Source organism: Crinia signifera, chromosome 1 (assembly GCF_055691185.1).
Source record: "Crinia signifera chromosome 1, ASM5569118v1, whole genome shotgun sequence".
Taxonomy (NCBI): domain Eukaryota; kingdom Metazoa; phylum Chordata; class Amphibia; order Anura; family Myobatrachidae; genus Crinia; species Crinia signifera.
The window spans coordinates 258,229,588-258,250,555 of NC_139217.1; the positions used below are offsets into that span (position 1 = coordinate 258,229,588).

General features: G+C 48.1%; 2 protein-coding genes across 3 annotated transcripts in view; one reads left to right on the plus strand and one right to left on the minus strand.

The window, feature by feature from the left end:
- The window catches only part of LOC146073735 (solute carrier family 71 member 1-like), a 39,896-nt gene extending 30,549 nt beyond the window's left edge, over nucleotides 1-9,347 (minus strand). Inside the window, exons 1-5 of the mRNA XM_083181139.1 lie at nucleotides 9,006-9,347; nucleotides 4,563-4,658; nucleotides 4,416-4,478; nucleotides 4,169-4,296; nucleotides 2,504-2,618 (exon numbers count right to left, since the gene is read on the minus strand). Of these exons, the coding sequence (XP_083037265.1) occupies nucleotides 2,504-2,618; nucleotides 4,169-4,296; nucleotides 4,416-4,478; nucleotides 4,563-4,658; nucleotides 9,006-9,086 (483 nt within the window). The 5' untranslated portion in view covers nucleotides 9,087-9,347. The remainder of the gene's footprint in view (nucleotides 1-2,503; nucleotides 2,619-4,168; nucleotides 4,297-4,415; nucleotides 4,479-4,562; nucleotides 4,659-9,005) is intronic.
- Nucleotides 9,188-20,968, plus strand: part of CIMAP1D (CIMAP1 family member D) — a 47,725-nt gene continuing 35,944 nt past the window's right edge. The window contains exon 1 of one of the 2 annotated variants that reach the window (XM_083181149.1): nucleotides 9,188-9,399. The gene's annotated coding sequence lies outside the window, so the exon portion shown is untranslated. The remainder of the gene's footprint in view (nucleotides 9,400-20,968) is intronic. The other variant, XM_083181159.1, reaches the window with a different exon arrangement.

Genomic DNA, 20,968 nt, shown 5'->3' on the forward strand with positions numbered 1-20,968 from the left:
GATGGCAGAAGATGAAATTAGCCAACTCGGGAGTCCTCACTATTGCCAGTGATCAGGTGTCCATAGATGAAACTGGCAAGGGACTTGCTTTAGGATGAAAGCAGGGATCAGACGAATGAGCAGGTGGTGGAAGTCTTCAGGTGTAGAAAGTGACCTTTCGGCAAAACTGGGTCCAGAAAGCAGATTGGTGAATGGAAACACTGCGCCAATTCAGGAACTGTCGTATTAGAGTCCGAAGAGAGATTAACTTGTCTCTGGGAAAAAAAGACTCTCTGAACTCTTGAGTCCAACAGGGGGTTAGTGTGAACCTGCGTTAGACATCTGTGAGACTGCAGTAGTTTTATGGTCAGATGGATGTGCACCAGTAGACAGTCTGGAAACTGTACTAAAAGGGGAAGGTTGTCTGGGTACAGGAGAATATATTGTTCTGTAGGCAGAGGTGTGCCAACATGACTTTTGTGAAGACCCGCGGTTCAATCAAGAGCCAAAAGGAATGGAGTCCTGAATGACCAAGAAGGCCATGTAATCACCTGGCTGCATGGCCTGCATGATGGAACTTAAGATATCCACCCTGAGCTACGGAACCTTGAGAAATAAGCAGAGTTTCTTTCAATTTAGAATTGGGCAGAATGACCAGTCTGGCTTATGTCAAGGAATAGCTTGGAATAAAAACCCTGTTCCCCTGTAGGTGTCCAGGGTGGAACCACTAGTTGCTGCTCAACATAGCAATGCTGTAAACTGCGTCCCTGGTGGTCTAGTGGTGCAACAGACAAGACTGTGCCCTGCTATCCAGGGCCTCCGGCAACTGCTCCCACCCACCAGCGGTGATCACTGCTATAGCTCAGGCTCCGGGAGCAGATCACCTTTTTATTCCGTGTGGCTACAGCTCTACAGGTGTGTGGCAGAGATGGTTGGTGTCCCTGGCCATGCAGTTAGCCCGCCAGCAAGGGAATCCAGAGCTGTCAGGAACAGCCCTAGTAAGCATCCCTGACCACTCAAAATGAAAGAATATAATCTAAAAGAAAATGAAATAGAGCTGAAGCAGCCCACTACTAAAACATGCCCCAAAGTTTTTATGTGCCAGGACAAATGAGATATAGGGACACTTAATTTTTTTTTTTTAGATTAACAAAAATATAATCATATACAGATTAATTAACTTCCCAGCACACACCACCTCCTCAACGCCCCCATGTTCCTGTTAATGTAATTATTAACTCAGGTTTCTATTTAGTATGGGAAACATTTTGGTATGAAATAACTAGAACAGCATCAATGGTGCATTTAGTGATTGCAGAGCATTATATGTTTTTTTTCCAGTATATATGATGGATAGATACCTTATGTACTTCCATTATAGAAGAACCCAGCAAACCATGAGCAGTTCTGTTAGATAAACCTGATAAATATTATTTCTCTTGCAGAGAATTTATTCAATGAATAATCAGAAAGGAATAAATAGAAGGTATGGCAACTAAATAATCTGACAACAAAATAAAATCTATCCTGCCTGTTGGCAGTGCAAAGAACAGTAGTATTCAATTAGTGTTCATTCTTGCACCAAAGCACCATATTGAAAGCACCAAAGAGGAGAGTGACCCCCCCCCCCCCCCCCCCAGGGAGGGAAGAGGAATTGGCCAGGTTTTGGGTGCAGGGTGCTAGAATGAACACTAATATATTCACATCCACCGCTCAGTGCACTCCTGTGACAAGTCATTGCCGAAACTACACAAGTACCGATATTATCTTAATAAGTAGTCAGTACAGTATGTTTGTTTTACATCCATGTAATGCAGACCAAACACTGTGGGGTAGATGTATGAAGCCGTGATAAGGGAGGAGAAGTGATAAAGTGCCTGGTACTTTATCATCGGCCAAGCAGCTCCTAACTGTCCCTTTTTACACCCAGCCTGTAACTTCAGTAAAACAGTAAACTGTAAAAAAACAGTCAGGAGCTGATTGGCTGATGATAAAGTACCAGGAACTTTATCACTTCTCCTTCCTTATCACTGCTTCATACATCTACCCACAAGTTCTGTGGTGGTGAGGGCTGCAAATACATATTTAAATATACAGCAGAAAAACTACTATTGTTGGCTCTGCAATGTTGTATAAATACTGGGAGTATAAGAAGGAAAGGTCTTCTCGCTGATTACAGAGGCGTTAGGGATGAGTGCTGCTTATTCTGCCCACAGGCACAAAAATACCCATTTTGATGCTGTTCATGTGGAGGACCCCACTACATTTCAGGTATCATTATGCTATTTAAACAAAGCTGCAATATAATATTAGCAATGTTCAAGTGATCAAGTGGCTGTCTGGGCTGGTTGCATGTCTTTTATTATATAGGACATATTAGAATGCCTGTAGTCACTAGGCTGTGTATAGTGCAGAGCACTTGTATATAAAAATCCCTACAATTCATATCCACGGCTCTGACAATACAGTATGTATTATTAATAATATCAGAACACAATCAGAGTGTGGGAAACGCAGGTCTCACCAGGCCATATGCTGTGCTCCTCTCATGCTCCTGTGTGATATCAGCTACATAAGCGAAGATCACAGAGAATGTGACAGCGAAGACACCAGACATAGAAATCACTGCAAAGTACCACCTGCAGGATATCATAGAGAAATCAGAAAGAGTAGTACACCCAAAAAGTGATACAAAATGTTAATTAGTATTATACATATTGTTATTACAGGTTGAGTATCCCTTATCCAAATATCCGTTATCCAAATTATTCCAAAAACTATCGTTTCCAGAATGGGACATCTGTAACTGGCACTACTGGGTAAATTATATATAACTGGCACTAAATATGTGCAAGAAAATGATTGTTTGTCATTCAAGGTCAGTGCCTGAGATTGTACACAAACTTTGTTTCATGTTGTGAAACCTTGTTTCTTGCACAAATGAAAAAAAATATGTGTTTGTATTTCATGTGCTTATGCAACTTGAATGCAAGACACTTAATTGAAAGATAAAAAGGTACTTGTGTATTATAGCGGCGACCTTCGCATCGCATACCAAAAGGCATGCGATGGTATGCGATATTGCACAATGTCATACAATTTTAAAATTGTATGACATTGTACAGTATATGGCATACAATGCGATTAAAAATTGCATAAGCACCCTAATGGGTGCTTACAATGTTAAATGCACCCCCACGCCACCCCCCCCCCCCCTCCACTATAAACGTGAACCCGAAGCGTGGCGAGCACAGCGAGCCCGCGAGGGGCGGCGGTACGTGTCCTCCGACCTTTTTTATACCCCCACTATCCACGTCGGCGTGGAGTTGAGAATATAAAGTGTGGCGAGCGCAGCGAGCCCCGTGAGGGGACGCGGATACCTGTGAAGCCCGCAAAGGGACGCGGATACCTGTGAAGGTATCCGGCTGCACTCGCCACGCTTCGGGCTCGGTGGCTCGCCACACTTTCTATTCTCAACTCCACGCCGACGTGGATAGTGGGGGTATGAAAAGGTCGGAGGACGCGTACCGCCGCCCGCTCGCCACGCTTCGGGTTCACGTTTATAGTGGGGGGGTGCATTTAACATTGTAAGCACCCTTTAGGGTGCTTATACAATGTTTCATCGCATAGGGGGCAAAAATCGCGTCGCATCGCATGCCATCGGGTGCATGGCATGCGATGCGATAAAAACATTGCTCGATGAACATCGGGGGCGCCGCTATAATACACAAGTACCGATAACAGTATTCTGAAATACGGAATGATCCAAAATGCTTCTAGTACCGAGCAATTTGGATTAAGGATACTCAACCTGTATAGGTAATGGGGCCTACACAGAGGGATTTTGGGTCATTTTGTAAGCGATCAGACTTATTTGACTATATCGCTTAGAAAATGACCCAAAATCGCTCAGTGCGTAGGAGCCATAGCGACGGCAATGAGCAGACCAGTGCGGCACTATCACCCGTCTAGATTTACACAGTGTGCTGTATGAGTCTAATCAGATTGCCAGCATGATCACCCGAGAAGACCCCGATCTCTGGCACACATGGTTACGTGTGTAGGCCCCTTACAAACATGGAGATCATTTCTACAGTATACATTTATTTAAGTTTATTGAATTAATCTTAATTTTTTCTGCTAGTGTCACTGTTCCCAAGGAGAAAGAGGGTGTCTGTCCAGTACATACCATGGACTAATCTTAAGCAGAGGTATTGGGGCACATGTAAAAAACACAGTGAGGAGAAGGAATGACTTTCTGCCCCATACATCAGACAGTGCTCCAATGAGGGGGGCACTCAGGAAAGAGAGAAGACCCTGGAAGAGATAAGACAGCATTAGTTTTAGCATAGTTCCAATACAACATATATGTGACGCTGCGATGTTTAGCTAATAATTTTAAAAGTTTCAATCCACTTGTCCAATTTTTTTCTCACCTTAACACCATGGATCAAGCCATTCATTAGAAAGGTGTGCTGAGGAAACGTCTGGTGCAATACCTGTCAAATGAAACATCTGAATGTCAACTGTTCCTAAAAAGGGGCAGGATATAGAGGTTCATTGCTCTCATCAAGCCTACTTACCGATAACATGGGTGTCGTAAGCAGACCCCAGGCGAAAAACTCCAAGAATATAACCACGACTGCATGGTAGACACTTGGCTCTCCGACCCCCTGCCGCTGTTTAAGAGTCAGAAACAGTGAGTACATTTTGTATTGCTTATTACAATATAAAAATAGATTTCTATCTAGATCAGGCTAGTACGAGATGTGCAAGAGATGTGTATGGGGGAGAGTGGCATGTTACATCTCAAGAGGAGATTTTACAGGAAAAAGAAAAAGTTTATTTCACATAAATTCCAACCTCTGCACAAACAGACTTCACACCAGGAGGCTGGAGAAACATTTTAATAAAATAAATGTTAAGATCTTAGCAAAAAAAAAAAACCCAAGTAGGTCTACAAGCATTAGGTCGACACCAATAGGCTGAAATGCAGATAGGTCGACATGAGTTTAGGTTGACATGGTCATTCGTTTGACATGAGGTTTATTTACTGTGATGACAGGCGGTATTTCATGATCTACCATCCACTAGGGCAGGGCTGGGCAATTGCGGCCCTCCAGATGTTGATGAACTACACATCCCAGCATGCCTTGCATCAGTTTCAGCATGGCTACATAGCAAAACTAATGCAAAGCATCCTGGGATGTGTAGTTCACCAACATCTGGAGGGCCGCAATTGCCCAGCCCTGCACTAGGGCGTGGTGGGAGGATACAATAGTGTGGCAAACATATCGAGGCACTGTGCCCGAAGCATGGCGAGTGCAGCGAGCCATGCGAGAGGATGCACTGGTACGTTTCGGTGTCCATGTCGACACAACATGTGCCGACAGGTGGTATTTCATGCCCTACCATCCACTAGGGCATGGTGGGAGAACAGAATAGTGTGCCCGAAGCATGGCGAGAGCAGCGAGTGGTACATTTTAGTGTTATGTTGACTGTGTCGACATAAGGGTAAATAAAAAAAAAACCATGTTGAATTTTTAACTGTCGACCTTACCCATGTCAACCTAATGACCCTGTTGACCTTACCCATGTCGACCTAATGACTGTCTAACAACTTGCTGGTGACCAACTGATCCACACCCCTGGATAAAAGGAGGTTTATGTGAATAGATTTTTTTACTTAAACTGCTGCTAATCTGCATTCAGAACTTAATTTACCCCTAAGTGGAGACGGTACTTGTGTAATATCTGGGCGCCTGGACCCGATTTTTCCATTGGATCCAATGTTAAATGGTCCCTTACACCCGATTTTACATTGGGTCCAATGTTAAATGCCCCCCAGACCCCATTTTTCATTGTATAAGCACCCTGATGGTTAATTATGTGAAATGCCCCAACATTGTTAACGCCACGCCGCGATCAACGCCAACCTGAAGCGTGGCGAGCAGCGGCGGTACGCATCATCCGACCTTTTCATACCCCCACTATCCACGTTCGCATGGAGTTGATTTTATATAGTCCTGCGAGGGGACACGGAATACGAGCCCGAAGCGTGGCGAGGGGACGCGGAATACATGTTAAGTAATCCGCTGCGCTCGCCACGCTTCGGGCTCGTATGTCGCGTCCTCTCGCCATGATTCGGGCTCGGTGGCTCGCCACACTATATAAAATCAACTCCATGCGAACGTGGGTAGTGGGGGTATGAAAAGGTCGGAGGACGCGTACTGCCGCCACTCTTCGGGTTGGCGTTGATCGCGGCGTGGCGTTAACAATGTTGGGGCAATTAACCATCAGGGTGCTTATACAATGAAAAATGGGGTCTGGGGGGTATTTAACATTGGACCCAATGTAAAATCGGGTGTCAGGGACCATTTAACATTGGATCCAATGGAAAAATCGGGTCGGTCGCATGCGATTTGGTTGAATGTGATGCGATTGACCCGATTTTTCCGAAAAAATTGGGTCCATCGCATCTGATTGTGTGCCTTAAGTTAAGGCATACAATCAAAAAATCGGGCGCCCAGATATTACACAAGTACTGTGAATTCTGCTACTATAGGGGGTATTCAGTCCTGGTCCCAACTGTCGGCTCGTACCGACAGTTGGGACCTTGGCCTATTTTCATTTTACTCACTGGTTTATCACCAGACAGGATTCAATATCCCACCTGCCAATCGGCGAAAATAGGGCATGTCTGCGGAAATGTGCGTGGATTGTTGAGATACGGCTGTGATCTCGACAATCCATGACCGTTCTCGGCAAAACGGGTCTGACTGCTTTTAAAGTCAGGCCCGTTCTACCGAGATGCCGCTTCAATACTGACAAGAAAGACAGCATTGAAAAGGCACCCGCCACTATTTCTCCCTATATCTGACTCGATCAAGAAATTGTGTTGTCTACTTCACTGGCATTTATCCAGCACAGTATAGGAACTAATACATTTGAATGAACGTGTACTTGTACTTTCAATTTCATATGACTGAGCTGAATCTTATTGCATTTGTAAAAAATAATTCTATTTGTTTAAATATATTTTACCTAGGGAGCAATTACATTTTTTTAGTACTAATAATGGACGCACAGGGGAACTATTTAATCATTCCATATGCCAATTAATTATTGCACTTGCCACACCCAGTTAAACTAGGTTTAGCCCCATATGACGGTTAAACCTATCTACTACTGGTTGGAGTGCCTAAATAGCTATTAGGGCAACCAAATCACATAGTTTTCACACATTTTAATCCTCCACCGGAAGAGGCGATGAGAACCGATGTGTGTTCACCGCACACCCGAATAGAACAATCATTTAATTCACTGCGGATGTCCACTGGTGGAAGCTACTGGGGAAACAACTGAATTACCCCATAGAGTGAAATAAAAACTAATGTAAAGATCTAGATGCATTAACAACATGGAAATGCCAGATGACAGCCGGGGGCGAAGAACACACAAAGTAACCTGCTCCTGAGTTAATATTTGCTCTGCATGGAGTTCTCATTTTGGCAGCATGAGAGACAGAAGATACTCAATGCATTAACCCCTGCCTACCTGAATAATTAAGTTTTTAGTATGTTGCCCAGTAGTTTATAATTGTACTGTATGCCAGCTTGCACAGAGCTCTGTAATGCCCAGAGGAGCTGTTGCCAAGCAATGTAACAATAGAAACCACATCCAAATTGCTCCAGCCTAAGCTGCTCACTCACGTTCAATAATAAAATGTATATGAATGACTCCCATCATTACTACAGTTATATTGTTAGTATTCTGGCACTAACACAGTAATAACTATTAGCATAAATGAATCTGCAAGAACTTATTTTGTTGGGGAGGTTGCAATGAGAGCTCAGTTAGCGATCACTGTTCCAATGTTTTTCTACCTGGAAAAGCTGACACTACCATTGGACACTAGAGGCTAACCTATACAATGGAAACATAATTATTAGCTATAAACTCCTCTAGTTAGCACATACAGTAGGGGTATCTTTATTTACTGCAGGTCTACAGAAGTGGAGATGTTGCATTCATTCTAGAAGATAGAATATGCTATGGCCAACATCTATACTTCTATAAAGCCACACTTTAGAATTTACTTAGTAAATATACCCCATAGAGTGGAATTCAATAGTCTGATGTGCTGCCATGATGTTTAGCTTCCAATATTCCCTAGAATTACTGTAGCCCAACATCGCAAGTTTCCCTATGCTATCCATGGGGTGTAAGGGAAAATGGGTCACCACAAGGTGTTGGTGGTTCTGTTGGACTTCATGAACAGCAAAAGGTTTAGAAATCAAGAGAAGATAGTCACTCGCACGTAGGTAATTTTCAGAAACCCTTGCACCAGTTGTTACGGTTTGTGTACCTTACATATCAAAATCTGATTTATGGATTCTGTAATTTAACATAATGAACAAAATAAACAAATAGGTTATTTTGGCTTAATGGTTTTTAATTTATGACTGAAGTCCCTCCTCCTTGCTGCGCTGTTATTTATAAGCCACAATAACACCTAATGCTGTTGCAAAATCTGTCAAAAAGAAAAGAGATAATTCTTCAGTGAAAATGATTTACAAGGACATGCATTTTAATAAAGTAATCATTAAATCAGTTTATCAAGGGTGACTTTCTGCTGACAGGAGCAGAGCCATGTACACCTGTAGAACAGCTGTCTATGGTCACACTCTGTCTGTGACTATGAAACAGTATGGGCTCATATCTGACAACTCAAATATGAAAAGGCCACTAAAGTGGGGTAGCACATTACCCACGTGATGCTCATTCTGGATCCGTGCAGCACATAATACCCAGTGTGTATGTAAGCAGCAGTGTACTACCACACAGCATATCACACCAACTTCTCTCTGACAGGGACATGGTTTGCAGATTAGCAGGCAAGTCACCAGTTGCCATATGACACCGTAACATCACAGTCTTCCAGGCCTCTCGCACCCATATTTCAGAAACCAACGCCGCCTGCTGTAGGTCGTGACACACATGTTGCCCTGTCACGACTCACTCACCGTCCCTCCATCTTTACTAATGAATTTCTTAGCCAGCAGTATGCTGCGATTTAGTCTCTTCTTTTTCTTTTCCCCGGTCATGGTGAGCCCAGGCCCTTCATCCCGACACCGGGAAAGGCTTCTCTGTTAGACCCTCAGCGCCCAACGGGCCACACTACCATGGAAACGGCGGCTCTCTCAGCACCATTCTCGCCCTCTTCCGGCATCCGCCGCTCCCTCCGCCTCTCGGTGAGCGGATAGCCAATGAGGGCCTGCCGCCAACACACGGAGCACTGCCATTCCCGATGGCGCACATCAGTCACACACGCCGCATGCACTGGTTGGCTGAGAGCTGTGGCTCGACGAAGCTAGAAGACAGGTAGCGGCTCCATATTGAGAGCGGCGCAAGGCTAACGTGAGCTGTCATTTTGAGTCTCCCTGACCTGTCACCAATCACCATGGCACACCAGTCACTCTAAATTCACTTCGTGACTGTCACCTGAGTGGAAGTTGCTGTGTGTACTGGCTCACACACGGCCTGCAGCTGCTCGGCGGCCGGCGCATCTGTATAACCATATGTCCGCCGCAGCAGCTTGCATGGGGACTATGTAAAAACCGGACCCGGACTGGACTCCGGACCGCCGGACAGGACATCAAAATCTGCAGTCCGGAGCTTGTAGGGTCCTGTCCGGGGGGTGTCCTGTTGGGGGGTGTCTTGTCCGGGGGGTCTCTGTGATAGCTATCACCAGGGACATGGGGAGGGGAGATTACAGCCTCCCCGTGTGGTCCGGACCGTCCGGTTTTTGCTACATGCCCGGACCATACAGGGAGCCTTTATTCTCTCCCTCCTCCACTCCCTGGTGACAGGTGTCACAGGCAGCCCCCCGGACAGGACACCCCCCGGACAGGACACCCCCCGGACCGGACGCTACAAGCTCCAAAATGCAGAGTTTGATATCTGGTCCGGGGGTTTTGTCCTGGTTCGGATTTTACCCATACCCGCTTGCATGCTGCTACACTACAGTAGCTCCTTCTTAAATTGTGTGATATTCTGTCTGTGACATCTCACACAAACAATAACTAATTGTTCTTTTTTACCTGAGGTGTGTAAACGCTACAGTAGTACATGGTTAGTTTTGATACACCGTCTTTTGCGTATTCCAATTATTTATAATTATGGAGGGTACATAGGTGCCGGTTTATGTTTTGCTAGTGGGTGCTCAAGCCAAAAATATAGAGGAGTGGCTTTATGGGGAAGGGGTGTGGCCGCAAAATGATACCAATTTATATTACACAGTTGTCTCCAATAATCAAATTACGGCAACAGAGTTCCACATACATAAATGCCCCCACAGTGCAGGTACTCCGCGGACAGAATACACGGGGGCAGATGTATGAAGGGTCGTTATGGGGGAGAAGGGGTATCAGCGCACGTTATGTGCACTGATACCGCTTCTCCCCCATGTATGAAGGAGGTGAGATGCGGTAAAGGACAGGGGCGCTATGCACCCCTGTCCATATCGGCGCTGCTATCAAAATGATAGCAGGCCGAATGTATTTACGGTCAGCATCGCTGTCCCTTCCGCACGAAGCCGGGTTTGGCTTCGCCAGCATCAGGCTGGCGAAGCCCTATCTAAACAGCAGGGACAGCGCTGTCCCTGCTGTAAGGTCTGGGCTGCGCTGGGGATCTCGCGTGAACAGCGAGATCCCGCGCATGCCCAGTGCTGCCGGCCGGGGGACAGGAGATAGTGCATCAGTATTAACTGATGCGCTATCTCCAGAAAGGGACATCGCCGGAGGGGGGAGTTAACGCTCCCCTGCTTCGGCAGACAAGATGTTAATACATCTTGTCGATGTCCCTTCCTGCTTCGCCTCGCTATGTCCTTGTGGTCTGAGGTTGCGGGAGCTGGTGGACCACTCGGTCCTGCATTCGATGGTCTGCGACCATCGAATGATGGGGGAGGTTCCCTGAGATGGAGGAGGCGTATTCCATGAAAAATACACGTGCGGTCGGTTCGGCCAGCTTCTTACCGTGTATGGACGGAGTTGGCGATCTGTATGGAAGGCGGGGTTTTGCTCGCACGGTCCTGGCCGCATATTCGGATCCGGCCGCACCGATCAGAATAAGGCCCAGAATCACAAGTGAGCTAATTAGCTCCATCTATGTATCTTTTAAAATGTGTCAGTGAGTAATGAGTTTAGCTGTGCAGCAGCTCGGTTGTCTGGAAAATGTGAACTGTTGGTAGCTCTCGAGGGCTAGGGACCGTGAGGTTCGACGGAACTCCTAGGGCGCGGAGCCTAACTGCCCGACGGTCTTCACCAGGGTGTTTGGACTTCACTGTGTCCGGACAGCAGGTCATGGCCCCTCGTCAGAAGCACTCACTGGTGGCCTGATACTGACTGTGATTGGCCGTAGGTCGAGACACAGGAACTGTAGGTAGTGTAACGGAGAACTGAAATACCCGACTTGGCGAATAACTTTGGAACTTGAAACAGGAACACAAAGGGCCGACTTGACGTAGACACAGGAACAGGTGACAGGGTAACAGAACTGAAATGGCTGACTTGGCATTAACAAAGGAACAGGTGACGGAGATAACAGAACTGAAGTGGTCAACTTGGTATATAAGGGATAACTGAAGAAAACGGCAACTCAGGATGGCCCACTTGGCATATAACGGACAACTGAAGAAAATGGCAACTCAGGATGGCGCACTTGGCATATAACAGGTAACTGAAGAATACTGAGGATAAACACAGGAACTAGAGGAACAGGAATCGGAGCAGGAATAGGACTATTTGTGAACTGGACCGGGAACACTGGACCAGACAGACAAGCAGAGTCTCTGGGAGCTGAATGCTGAAGACTCACACAGGTGCTCCAGGAAGATCATCTGGAACATGCAGCAGGAAGACAAGTTGCTGAAGGCAGTTTCTGGGTATGTGAGCAGGATATTTAACCCCCCCCCCCCCCCCCCGCCTTGTATTGATTGGAGAAAAGGACAGAGCGCAATCTGCAAACTGAGGCATGAATCCAGGAGACTTCAGTCTGAATTTAACAGGTGAGCAACAGGGAACAGGACAGCAAAGGGTTACAGGTGATTTCAGCTTCAGACTGGATTCTACTCAGGTGCACAATCAAGGAGCGAGCAATGCATATACTGACTGGCAGCATGAATGCAGACAGAACTGATTCAGACTGACACTGAGAAACAGCAGAATCACAAGTCATGTAAGCTTAAATAAGCAGATCCATGACCGTACCCGCTCCTTTTCAGAAGATGATCCTGGAGAATTTGGCCATCCAGAGGAACCAACACAATGGGTGGACATGGATGTGTACCCAATTCTAACGTCCATAGATTCGGGCATCGATAGACAATTTTCGAAACCTTGGCGTATTGTGGCTCCCTAGGGAGCTAGTTTGCACGCCTGCACACCAATTATTATGCAAATTTTTTTAGAGAGAACACCCCAATTTTCATATATGAGTGAGAGGGGGTGCTGTTCCCAGCAGTCAGGTTTACAATGTTTTGAACAGGGAGAGAAAAAAGAAACTGCTTTCAGGGGGAACGCACTAAAAGAGTGGAGTCATAAAACATAACTTTTAATTATTTAGCGTTAATAATCCCACAATATATTTGTTTGGGAATGCAGCGAAAGAATAGAGGTTAAAATCAAAACATACAAAACATATACACACTATGTGCTCAAAGATAAGAAAATATGTGTTTTTAAAATTACACTTGAGTCCTATCTGATAATGGCTTGTTTAAGTTTTAGCTAGTGATGTAGCGTTATGCACACTAGAATTGGTACCCTTATTGAATGGGTTTTAGCTGCTTTGGTGGTGAGAGTTTTTTATTAAGGGGTGGTCGATAGGAGTGAGAGCATAAGAAACTCTCACCACCAAAGCAGCTAAAACCCATTCAATAAGGGTACCAATTCTAGTGTGCATAACGCTACATCACTAGCTAAAACTTAAACAAGCCATTATCAGATAGGACTCAAGTGTAATTTTAAAAACACATATTTTCTTATCTTTGAGCACATAGTGTGTATATGTTTTGTATGTTTTGATTTTAACCTCTATTCTTTCGCTGCATTCCCAAACAAATATATTGTGGGATTATTAACGCTAAATAATTAAAAGTTATGTTTTATGACTCCACTCTTTTAGTGCGTTCCCCCTGAAAGCAGTTTCTTTTTTCTCTCCCTGTTCAAAAATTTTTCGAAACCTTGAAGGTTCTAATGCGTTGTTGAGATGGCTCGCAATCTTGGATGGCTGGCAAAGAATGGTCGGTTTTGGCCACCAACCTACTTTTAACTGTAGTAGTGGAAGAATTCTTACAGGGAGTCTTTGAACCAAACCTTTTGACTATGGCCTTGGAGAAGGATGTCCGATCTCGAAGTCTGGAGTCGTTAGATTCAAAAAGCGGACTAGCCCACTCCAAAGCTTCTCCTTTAAACACCAAAAACAGGTAACTGAAGATGTTGGCTAGCGTGAGACCAGATGAAGGTTCAGTTTCCAATACGGACAAATATTGGTTCACCAGGGCTTCATAATGGACAAGATCCCCATCAAAATAGATGGGTGAATATTCTCTGCTTGAATCTTTAAATGGTTTTTATGGAATTGGGGCTTTGGAAGGCTTCGGCTGATCAAGAATCTTGGACTCTTTAGGAAAAACTGGAACCACGGAAGCCTCAGACAAGGCAGACACGTTGAGTGTTTTGTGCATGGCAGACCCCTCGGATGCCTTGGGCAAGGCAGTCTGCACCGGAATAACTGGAACAACCTCAGGCCCGAAGGCCAGGGCATTAGGGACCTCAGGCCCAAAGGCCAGGGCATTAGGGACCGCAGGCCCAAAGGCCAGGGCATTAGGGACCTCAGGCCCAAAGACCAGGGCATTAGGGACCTCAGGCCCGGAGGCCTGGGCAGGTGTGTCCTCAGGCCCGGAGGCCTGGGCAGGTGTGTCCTCTGGCCTGGAGGCCTGGGCAGGTGTGTCCTCAGGCCCGAAGACCTGGGCAGGTGTGTCCTCAGGCCCGGAGGCCAGGGCAGAAGTGTCCTCAGGCCCAGTGGCCAGGGCAGAAGTGTCCTCAGGCCCGGTGGCCAGGGCAGAAGTGTCCTCAGGCCCGGTGGCCAGGGCAGAAGTGTCCTCAAGCCCGGTGGCCAGGGAAGAAGTGTCCTCAGGCCCAGTGGCCAGGGCAGAAGTGTCCTCAGGCCCAGTGGCCAGGGCAGAAGTGTCCTCAGGCCCGGTGGCCAGGGCAGAAGTGTCCTCAGGCCCGGTGGCCAGGGCAGAAGTGTCCTCAAGCCCGGTGGCCAGGGCAGAAGTGTCCTCAGGCCCGGTGGCCAGGGTAGATGTGTCCTCAGGCCCGGTGGCCAGGGTAGATGTGTCCTCAGGCCCGGTGGCCAGGGCAGAAGTGTCCTCAGGCCCGGTGGCCAGGGCAGAAGTGTCCTCAGGCCCGGTGGCCAGGCCAGAAGTGTCCTCAGGCCCGGTGGCCAGGCCAGAAGTGTCCTCAGGCCCGGTGGCCAGGGCAGAAGTGTCCTCAGGCCCGGAGGCCAGGGCGGAAGTATCTGACTCTCCTCCAGGGTCTCTGGTATACAGAACCCCCTCCTGGGACTGGACACTTGGAATTTCCCCCTATTGAAGCTCGACACCTGAATCCAGCCCCTCCTGGAGCCAGACACCTGGAATATCCCCCTTCTGGGACTGGACACCCGAAATCACCCCCTTCCTGGGGCTGGACACTTAAAATCTCATCTTGGGGCTGCACACAGGAAACCTCCTTCTGGGATTGATTATGCTGAACCCCCTCTTGGGGCTGACGATGCTGAACCCCCTCTCTGGGCTGAGGGCAATGAACCTCTACTTGAGACTGTAGACATTAAACACCTCATGGGGCTGTAAACAGTGAGCCCCTCCTGGGGCTGTAAACTGTGGGCCCTCTCCTGGGGCTCGAAATAGTGAGCCCTCTCCTGGGGCTGTAAACTGAGGGCCCCCTCCTGGGGCTGTAAACTGCGGGTCCCCTCCTGGGGCTGTAAACTGCAGGCCCCCTCTTGGGGCTGTAAACTGTGGGCCCCCTCTTGGGGCTGTAAACTGCAGGCCCCCTCTTGGGGCTGTAAACTGCGGCCTCCCTCTTGGGGCTGGAGTCTGTGGGCTCCCTCTTGGGGCTGGAGTCTGCGGGCCCCCTCTTCGCGCTGGAATCTGTGGGCCCCCTCTTCGGGCTCAGGGTTGCGAACCCTCTCCTGGGGCTCAGGACTGCATGCCCTCTCCTGGGGCTTAGGACTGAAGACCCCTGCTACGGTTGAGGCACAGGGCAGCCCTCTTGTACTCAGTATCTTCCTTTTGGGGTGTAAATAAAGGTACCTCACATTCAGTAGCGGACACAGAGACCTTCTCTGGATCTCTCTGGACTGTAGCAGATCCACTTTTGGTGAGGATGATCCTTGTTCTAGGACCCCAACTATGAACTCGCATCTTTCTCTGAGGCAAAACTGTGGGGACCCTCCCATTCCTAATCTGATGGAGTGAACAGTCTTCTATAAAAGGGTCAGAGTCACAGCAATAGAAGCACAGGTCTAACAGCCTGCGCTGCTGACGTTCCTCCTCAGACAATTTGGGTCTTGGCCTGCTTCATGGACTTTCCTCTCATTGTAACCGCAAAGGTTTCACAGAACTAGATGTAGCTGAGGTAGTCCCACTCAGGATTGCCCACTTGGCATATAATGGACAACTGAAGAAAACGGCAACTCAGGATGGCTACCTTTGAGCTCAGGACCACTGGTGAAGGGTGTTAAGGAAGCAAAAGAGTCACCTAAGATGACGGAAACCACTGGAAAAATTTTGGACAAAATTTCCTGTAACTGCTCCAGCAATTGATGTAATGTCCTTAAATATTCTGCCTCTCCCTGTGTAGATTTCAGGAGGAAATTACAACCCCCGCAAGAGGAGGGCTTTCCCATGAGAAACTCATTCTTCTCAGAAGCCACAGTAACCTTGTTTGGTGTAGAATGACCATGGAGAGTAGGATGAGGTGGGGCCAGATTCACCTGATGTAGCGGATGTAGATGTGGTGCTTGGGGGGGGGCGTGGCTTGGCCAAGCATGTGAGTGGAAGCACCCTCACAGAGCTCCTTATAAATCCTTTTAAACATCCTTTTTCCTGTGCCTTTCTAACTACCTGGACCTTCCTAATCCCCTACACACCTCAACTGGAGATTGGAGGTGCTGATTGAGGAGGTGCGGCAGACTCGAGACGTCCAGCAGCCGACATGGAGCGTCCCAGCATCGGGGCCTGCAGACCCAGTGTGAGAGGACCCCGCCATCTTGGACACCGGAGCTCCTGGCGATTACAACTGCTGGGTCTCTCCCCCTCCCTGGATAGCGGCCCGGCGACTCTCATCCCCCCTCCGCTCCGCCGCTCACCTTATCATCCGGCTGGTGCCCTGTGATCTGGTGAGTGGCTCTGACGTGAGTCCATGACCCTGTCCCCCCGCTCGGCTGTCAGTGCCTGGAGCGGCTGGATGGACGTGGGGATCTAGCGCCTCCCACCCCGACACCCATCGGAAGGCAGCGGTCCCCCTCAGCGGTCGGCGAGCTGGTGAGTCAGGCCAGTAAACCCGGCCCAGCAATTGGCGCCACTCTGAGAAGCGGAGGTGGCGGACAGCGCCATCTTTAAAAAGCCTGCCCTGATTGATTCTTGCTCCCTGGTCAACATTGCAGCGCGGAGACTTGCCCTGCATACCTCTCCCTCCTCTCATATACTTTCCTCAGCCCCTACAAGTGCTACAATGCCCATGAAGTTTTAATAATACTTCTTCCCCTTTTTTTTCTGGTGTGACCCTGCCATCCATTAACCTCAGCACCTGCTGGGTGGCCCTGTGCTTCAGTGACTCTGTGAATCCCAGATACTGCCCTTGTGACTTTGCCCTCCACTATACCCAGCACCTGGAGGGAGGGCCAGCGCTACAGTGACCCTGCGATTCTCTGATATTGCTTCTGTGACTCTCCTCTCCATTATACCCGGCACTGGGTGGGCATGTGCCTCAGTGACACTGTGTCTCCCTGATATTGCATCTGTGACTCTGCCCTTCACTACAGCTGGCACTTGGTGGGTGGACCGTTGTTGTAGGGCAACTGCGACTCTCTGATACTACCTCCTTAAGTCTGCCCTCCATTATACTCAGCACCTGGTGGAAGGGTTTGAGCTGCAGTGACTTTGTACCTTTCTGATATTGCTTTTGGGACTCTGCCGCCTGCTATACCCAGCATTGAGTGGGTGGGCCTGTGCTGCAGTGCCGTAACCGCTCCCTGATATTGATCTGGTACCCCTGCCCTCCACTGCACCTGGCGCCTGGTAGGTGGGCTGGTTTGGAGGCTCCCTGTCGTTTCTCCCCCTGCCATTAACACCTGGTCTGCCCCCCCCCCCTCTGATTCACAACAAGGGCTGCTGCACCCACCACCTTGAGCCATGGGGAAAACTGGCAACGCATCAGCTGCATCCAGGCTTGAGAAGTATGCCCGAGGCTCCCAGCCTCCCTCCACAACGCAGTCCTCCCAATCCTCCAACCCCCCTCCGTCTCCTCAGACAGAAGAGGAATCACCTCCTGTTGAAAACCCCACTCAGTCCACCCAACAGATCCTTTTAGCCATATCAGCAACTGAACAGAGAGTCATGGACAAAATTGGCCAGGTCCAATCCGATATTTCTCTCATCCGTCATGATATGCAAAAAGTGAGAGAGAGGGTAGGAGAGGCAGAACACCGTATATCTGATCTGGAAGATGCAACTAACCCTCTTAAAACTGCGGTTGCTGATCTCACCACACAGATGTCAGCTATCAAATCCAAACTATCGGATATAGAGGGGCGTCTACGCCGCAATAACGTGCGGTTTGTTGGCCTTCCCTGAGAAATTCCTTGAGAGATGGCTTTTGGAGATGTTCACAGCTGAGGACTTCAGCCGTCACTTCATGGTGGAGAGGGCTCATCGTCTACCCACCGGGGCTCCGCCGCCGGGTGCACCCCCACGCACGTTCATCGCCCGCTTCCTGCACTACAGGGACAGAGATGCGGTGCTCCGGCTGGCCCGCGAACAAGGCCCTCTTAAATTTGATAACCAGGTGGTGGCGGCGTACCCAGATTTTGCAGTGGACGTCCAGAAAACACGCGCTCAGTTTCTCCAGGTCAAGAGGAAGCTCCGCGACCGCCAAGTCCAATATTCTATGCTCTTCCCGGCACGCCTGCGAGTTGTGTCGGATGGCAACACCCACTTCTTCAATTCTCCTCAAGAAGCTGAGCAGTGGCTGGACCGCAGACCACAACGACCAAACTGACACTCATTTCGTGAGCATAAGGTTCTAATTTGTGCTTAGTGGGCCATTTGACTCTGCTGCTACATTTATCAATGTTTATTTTTGCCTAAGGTCCAGGTAACATTATCCTTTCCCTGATATAATGTTTAGTCAGCACAGGATACATACCTCTTAAAGGAGCTTAAGGCAAGGAAATAGTTTCTTCTATAGGTGACCGCTGGTCTCTATACCCCTCGGTTAACACAGTTAACTTACTGGTTGGGTAAATTTAGTTTTAGCTGTTAATTGGGATCCAAAGTGTATCTAATGTTCGATAGGTATACCGGGAGGGTCAGGGAGTTGGGAATTTTTTCTTTGTTGTTCTTACTATGTTTCTTTCTTTTGAATATAACAATATGGAAACGGGTACTGAACTATATGCTCATACGATGGGTTTATACTGACTACTATGACCACGACCCCAGGCGGTGGAGGCGCAAATCTCCCCCTATCATACAAAGGCTGGGTGGTGCAGGGTTGGACAGGGCCTGTTTGAAACTTGTGCTTACACCACTCCTCACTCTCCTCTACTTCCCAACGATCTGTCTTCCCTCCTTTGGCCTCATGGGCGGCCATCTCCTCTTCTTGCTTTCCCATTTCCTTCTGTTACTATGTCTCACCCACAGGGTGTAGCGGGGCTCCGCATACTCGGCTGGAATGTACGGGGCCTTAATGACCGTGTTAAGCGCTCCCTTGTCCTCTCCGATATTAAAAAACATGGAGCTGACGTAGCATGCCTTTCGGAAACACATCTGTCTGGTACTAAGACATTGTCACTTAAAAAACCCTGGGTGGGACATATGTTTCATTCCACCTTCTCCAACAATGCTAGAGGGGTAACAATATTGATTAAAAAAAACGTCAACTTCCACCTCACCCATCATCAAATTGACCAATATGGCCGGTATGTCTTTCTTAGAGCAAGCGTTAATCACATTGTTATGAATATACTAGCTATCTACATACCTCCCCCCTATAACAATGATATCCTTAGGAAGGCTGTGATGTTCCTTGCCTCTTTCCCGTCAGCCCCTATTGTCTGTAGAGGGGACTTTAATAATATCCTTGATAAATCTCTTGACAGGTGCACAGGTGCTGGCAATATAGAACCCCCCCCCCCCCCACTCCGTTCGCCAAACTGATAAACGAACTTGATAGATGCCTGGAGACATAGAAATCCGAATAAGAGGCTATTTTCTTGCTTCTCAGCAAGTCACCAATCATTCTCTAGGATAGACCTTGCACTAGTCTCTCCAGACTTGATACCCAAAACTACACTAGTAGAATATCTCCAGAGAGGGATATTGGATCACTCACCTGTGGTTATTACATTGGACCTGATGCCCTCTAGAGGTGCGAGCACCTGGAAGCTTAATCCCTTCTGGCTTACTCTTTTGACAGACGGGGATGCGCTTCTCCAGGAGTGGTCAGATTTCCATCTAGATAATGCCTCATGTACTGACCCTGCTATTAGACACGAGACATTTAAAACTGTTATTCGGGGGTCCCTTCTTAAGAGAATAGCTGATATTAAAAAAGCTGGTAGGGAGGAGGAGGCTAAATTAGAAAACTTGTGCTCCCAGAGCAAAAGTACATACTTGAGATCTGGCCTCATAGAGGACAAATTAAGGTGGGATGTAGCACGTAAACTATGGACTGACCACCTACTGGATAAGTCCAAGTGTAAACTCCTTTTTTCAGCGCACGCTAGGTACTCCCAATCAGGTGTGGGGGGCAGCTATATGGCGTATCTCGCCCGGGATGAAAGATCCTCTAGCTCCATTCAAAAGATATGTGACTTGCAGGGAGTGGAATATTTCACTACACCTGAGATTGCCCAAATTTTTCTGTCTTTCTACTCTTCGCTATATTCCTCCCGGGCGACATATACTACTTATCAACTGGAGCGTTACCTTGCACAGGTCAATATTCCTCCCCTGTCTCAGCAGTCTGCGGCCCTTTTGGAGGCAGATATAATGATCTCTGAGATTGAATCCGCCATTACCTCCTTCCCAAATAAAAAAGCCCCTGGCAGTGATGGTATACCGATAGAGGTATATAAAAAGCATAAGGACTACTTTGTACCCTATCTCTTGCAGCTATACGCCGACCTCAAAGAGGGTGGTGCTCTCCCCCCGTCCATGGCGGAGGCAATTATAGTGGTGATTCCTAAACCTGGGAAGGATCCCTCTCTCCCAGACTCTTACCGGCCCATATCACTCCTCTCGACAGATGTGAAAATACTGGCCAAAATATTAGCTACTAGGCTCAACAAGGTGGTCACCTCAGTTATACATGAAGACCAATCCGGCTTTATGCCGGGCCGCTCTACCACTCGGAACCTTAGGAGGCTCTTCTGCCAGCTGCAGGGGGCGTTGACACTGGGCCAGGGGCAGTGGTGGTGTCTCTGGATGCAGCCAAGGCCTTCGACTTTATTACCTGGGTCCGTCTGCTGTATTCCTCCCCTATGGCCCGTATTGCGGTGAATGGGTTTGTGACCTCAGCTTTCCCACTTGGCAGGGGCACCAGACTGGGATGTCCACTGTCACCTGCCCTTGCCATTGAACCCTTAGCCATTATGCTCCGTGACTCCCCGGTGGTTCGGGGTATCCCCTTGGGTGGAAGGG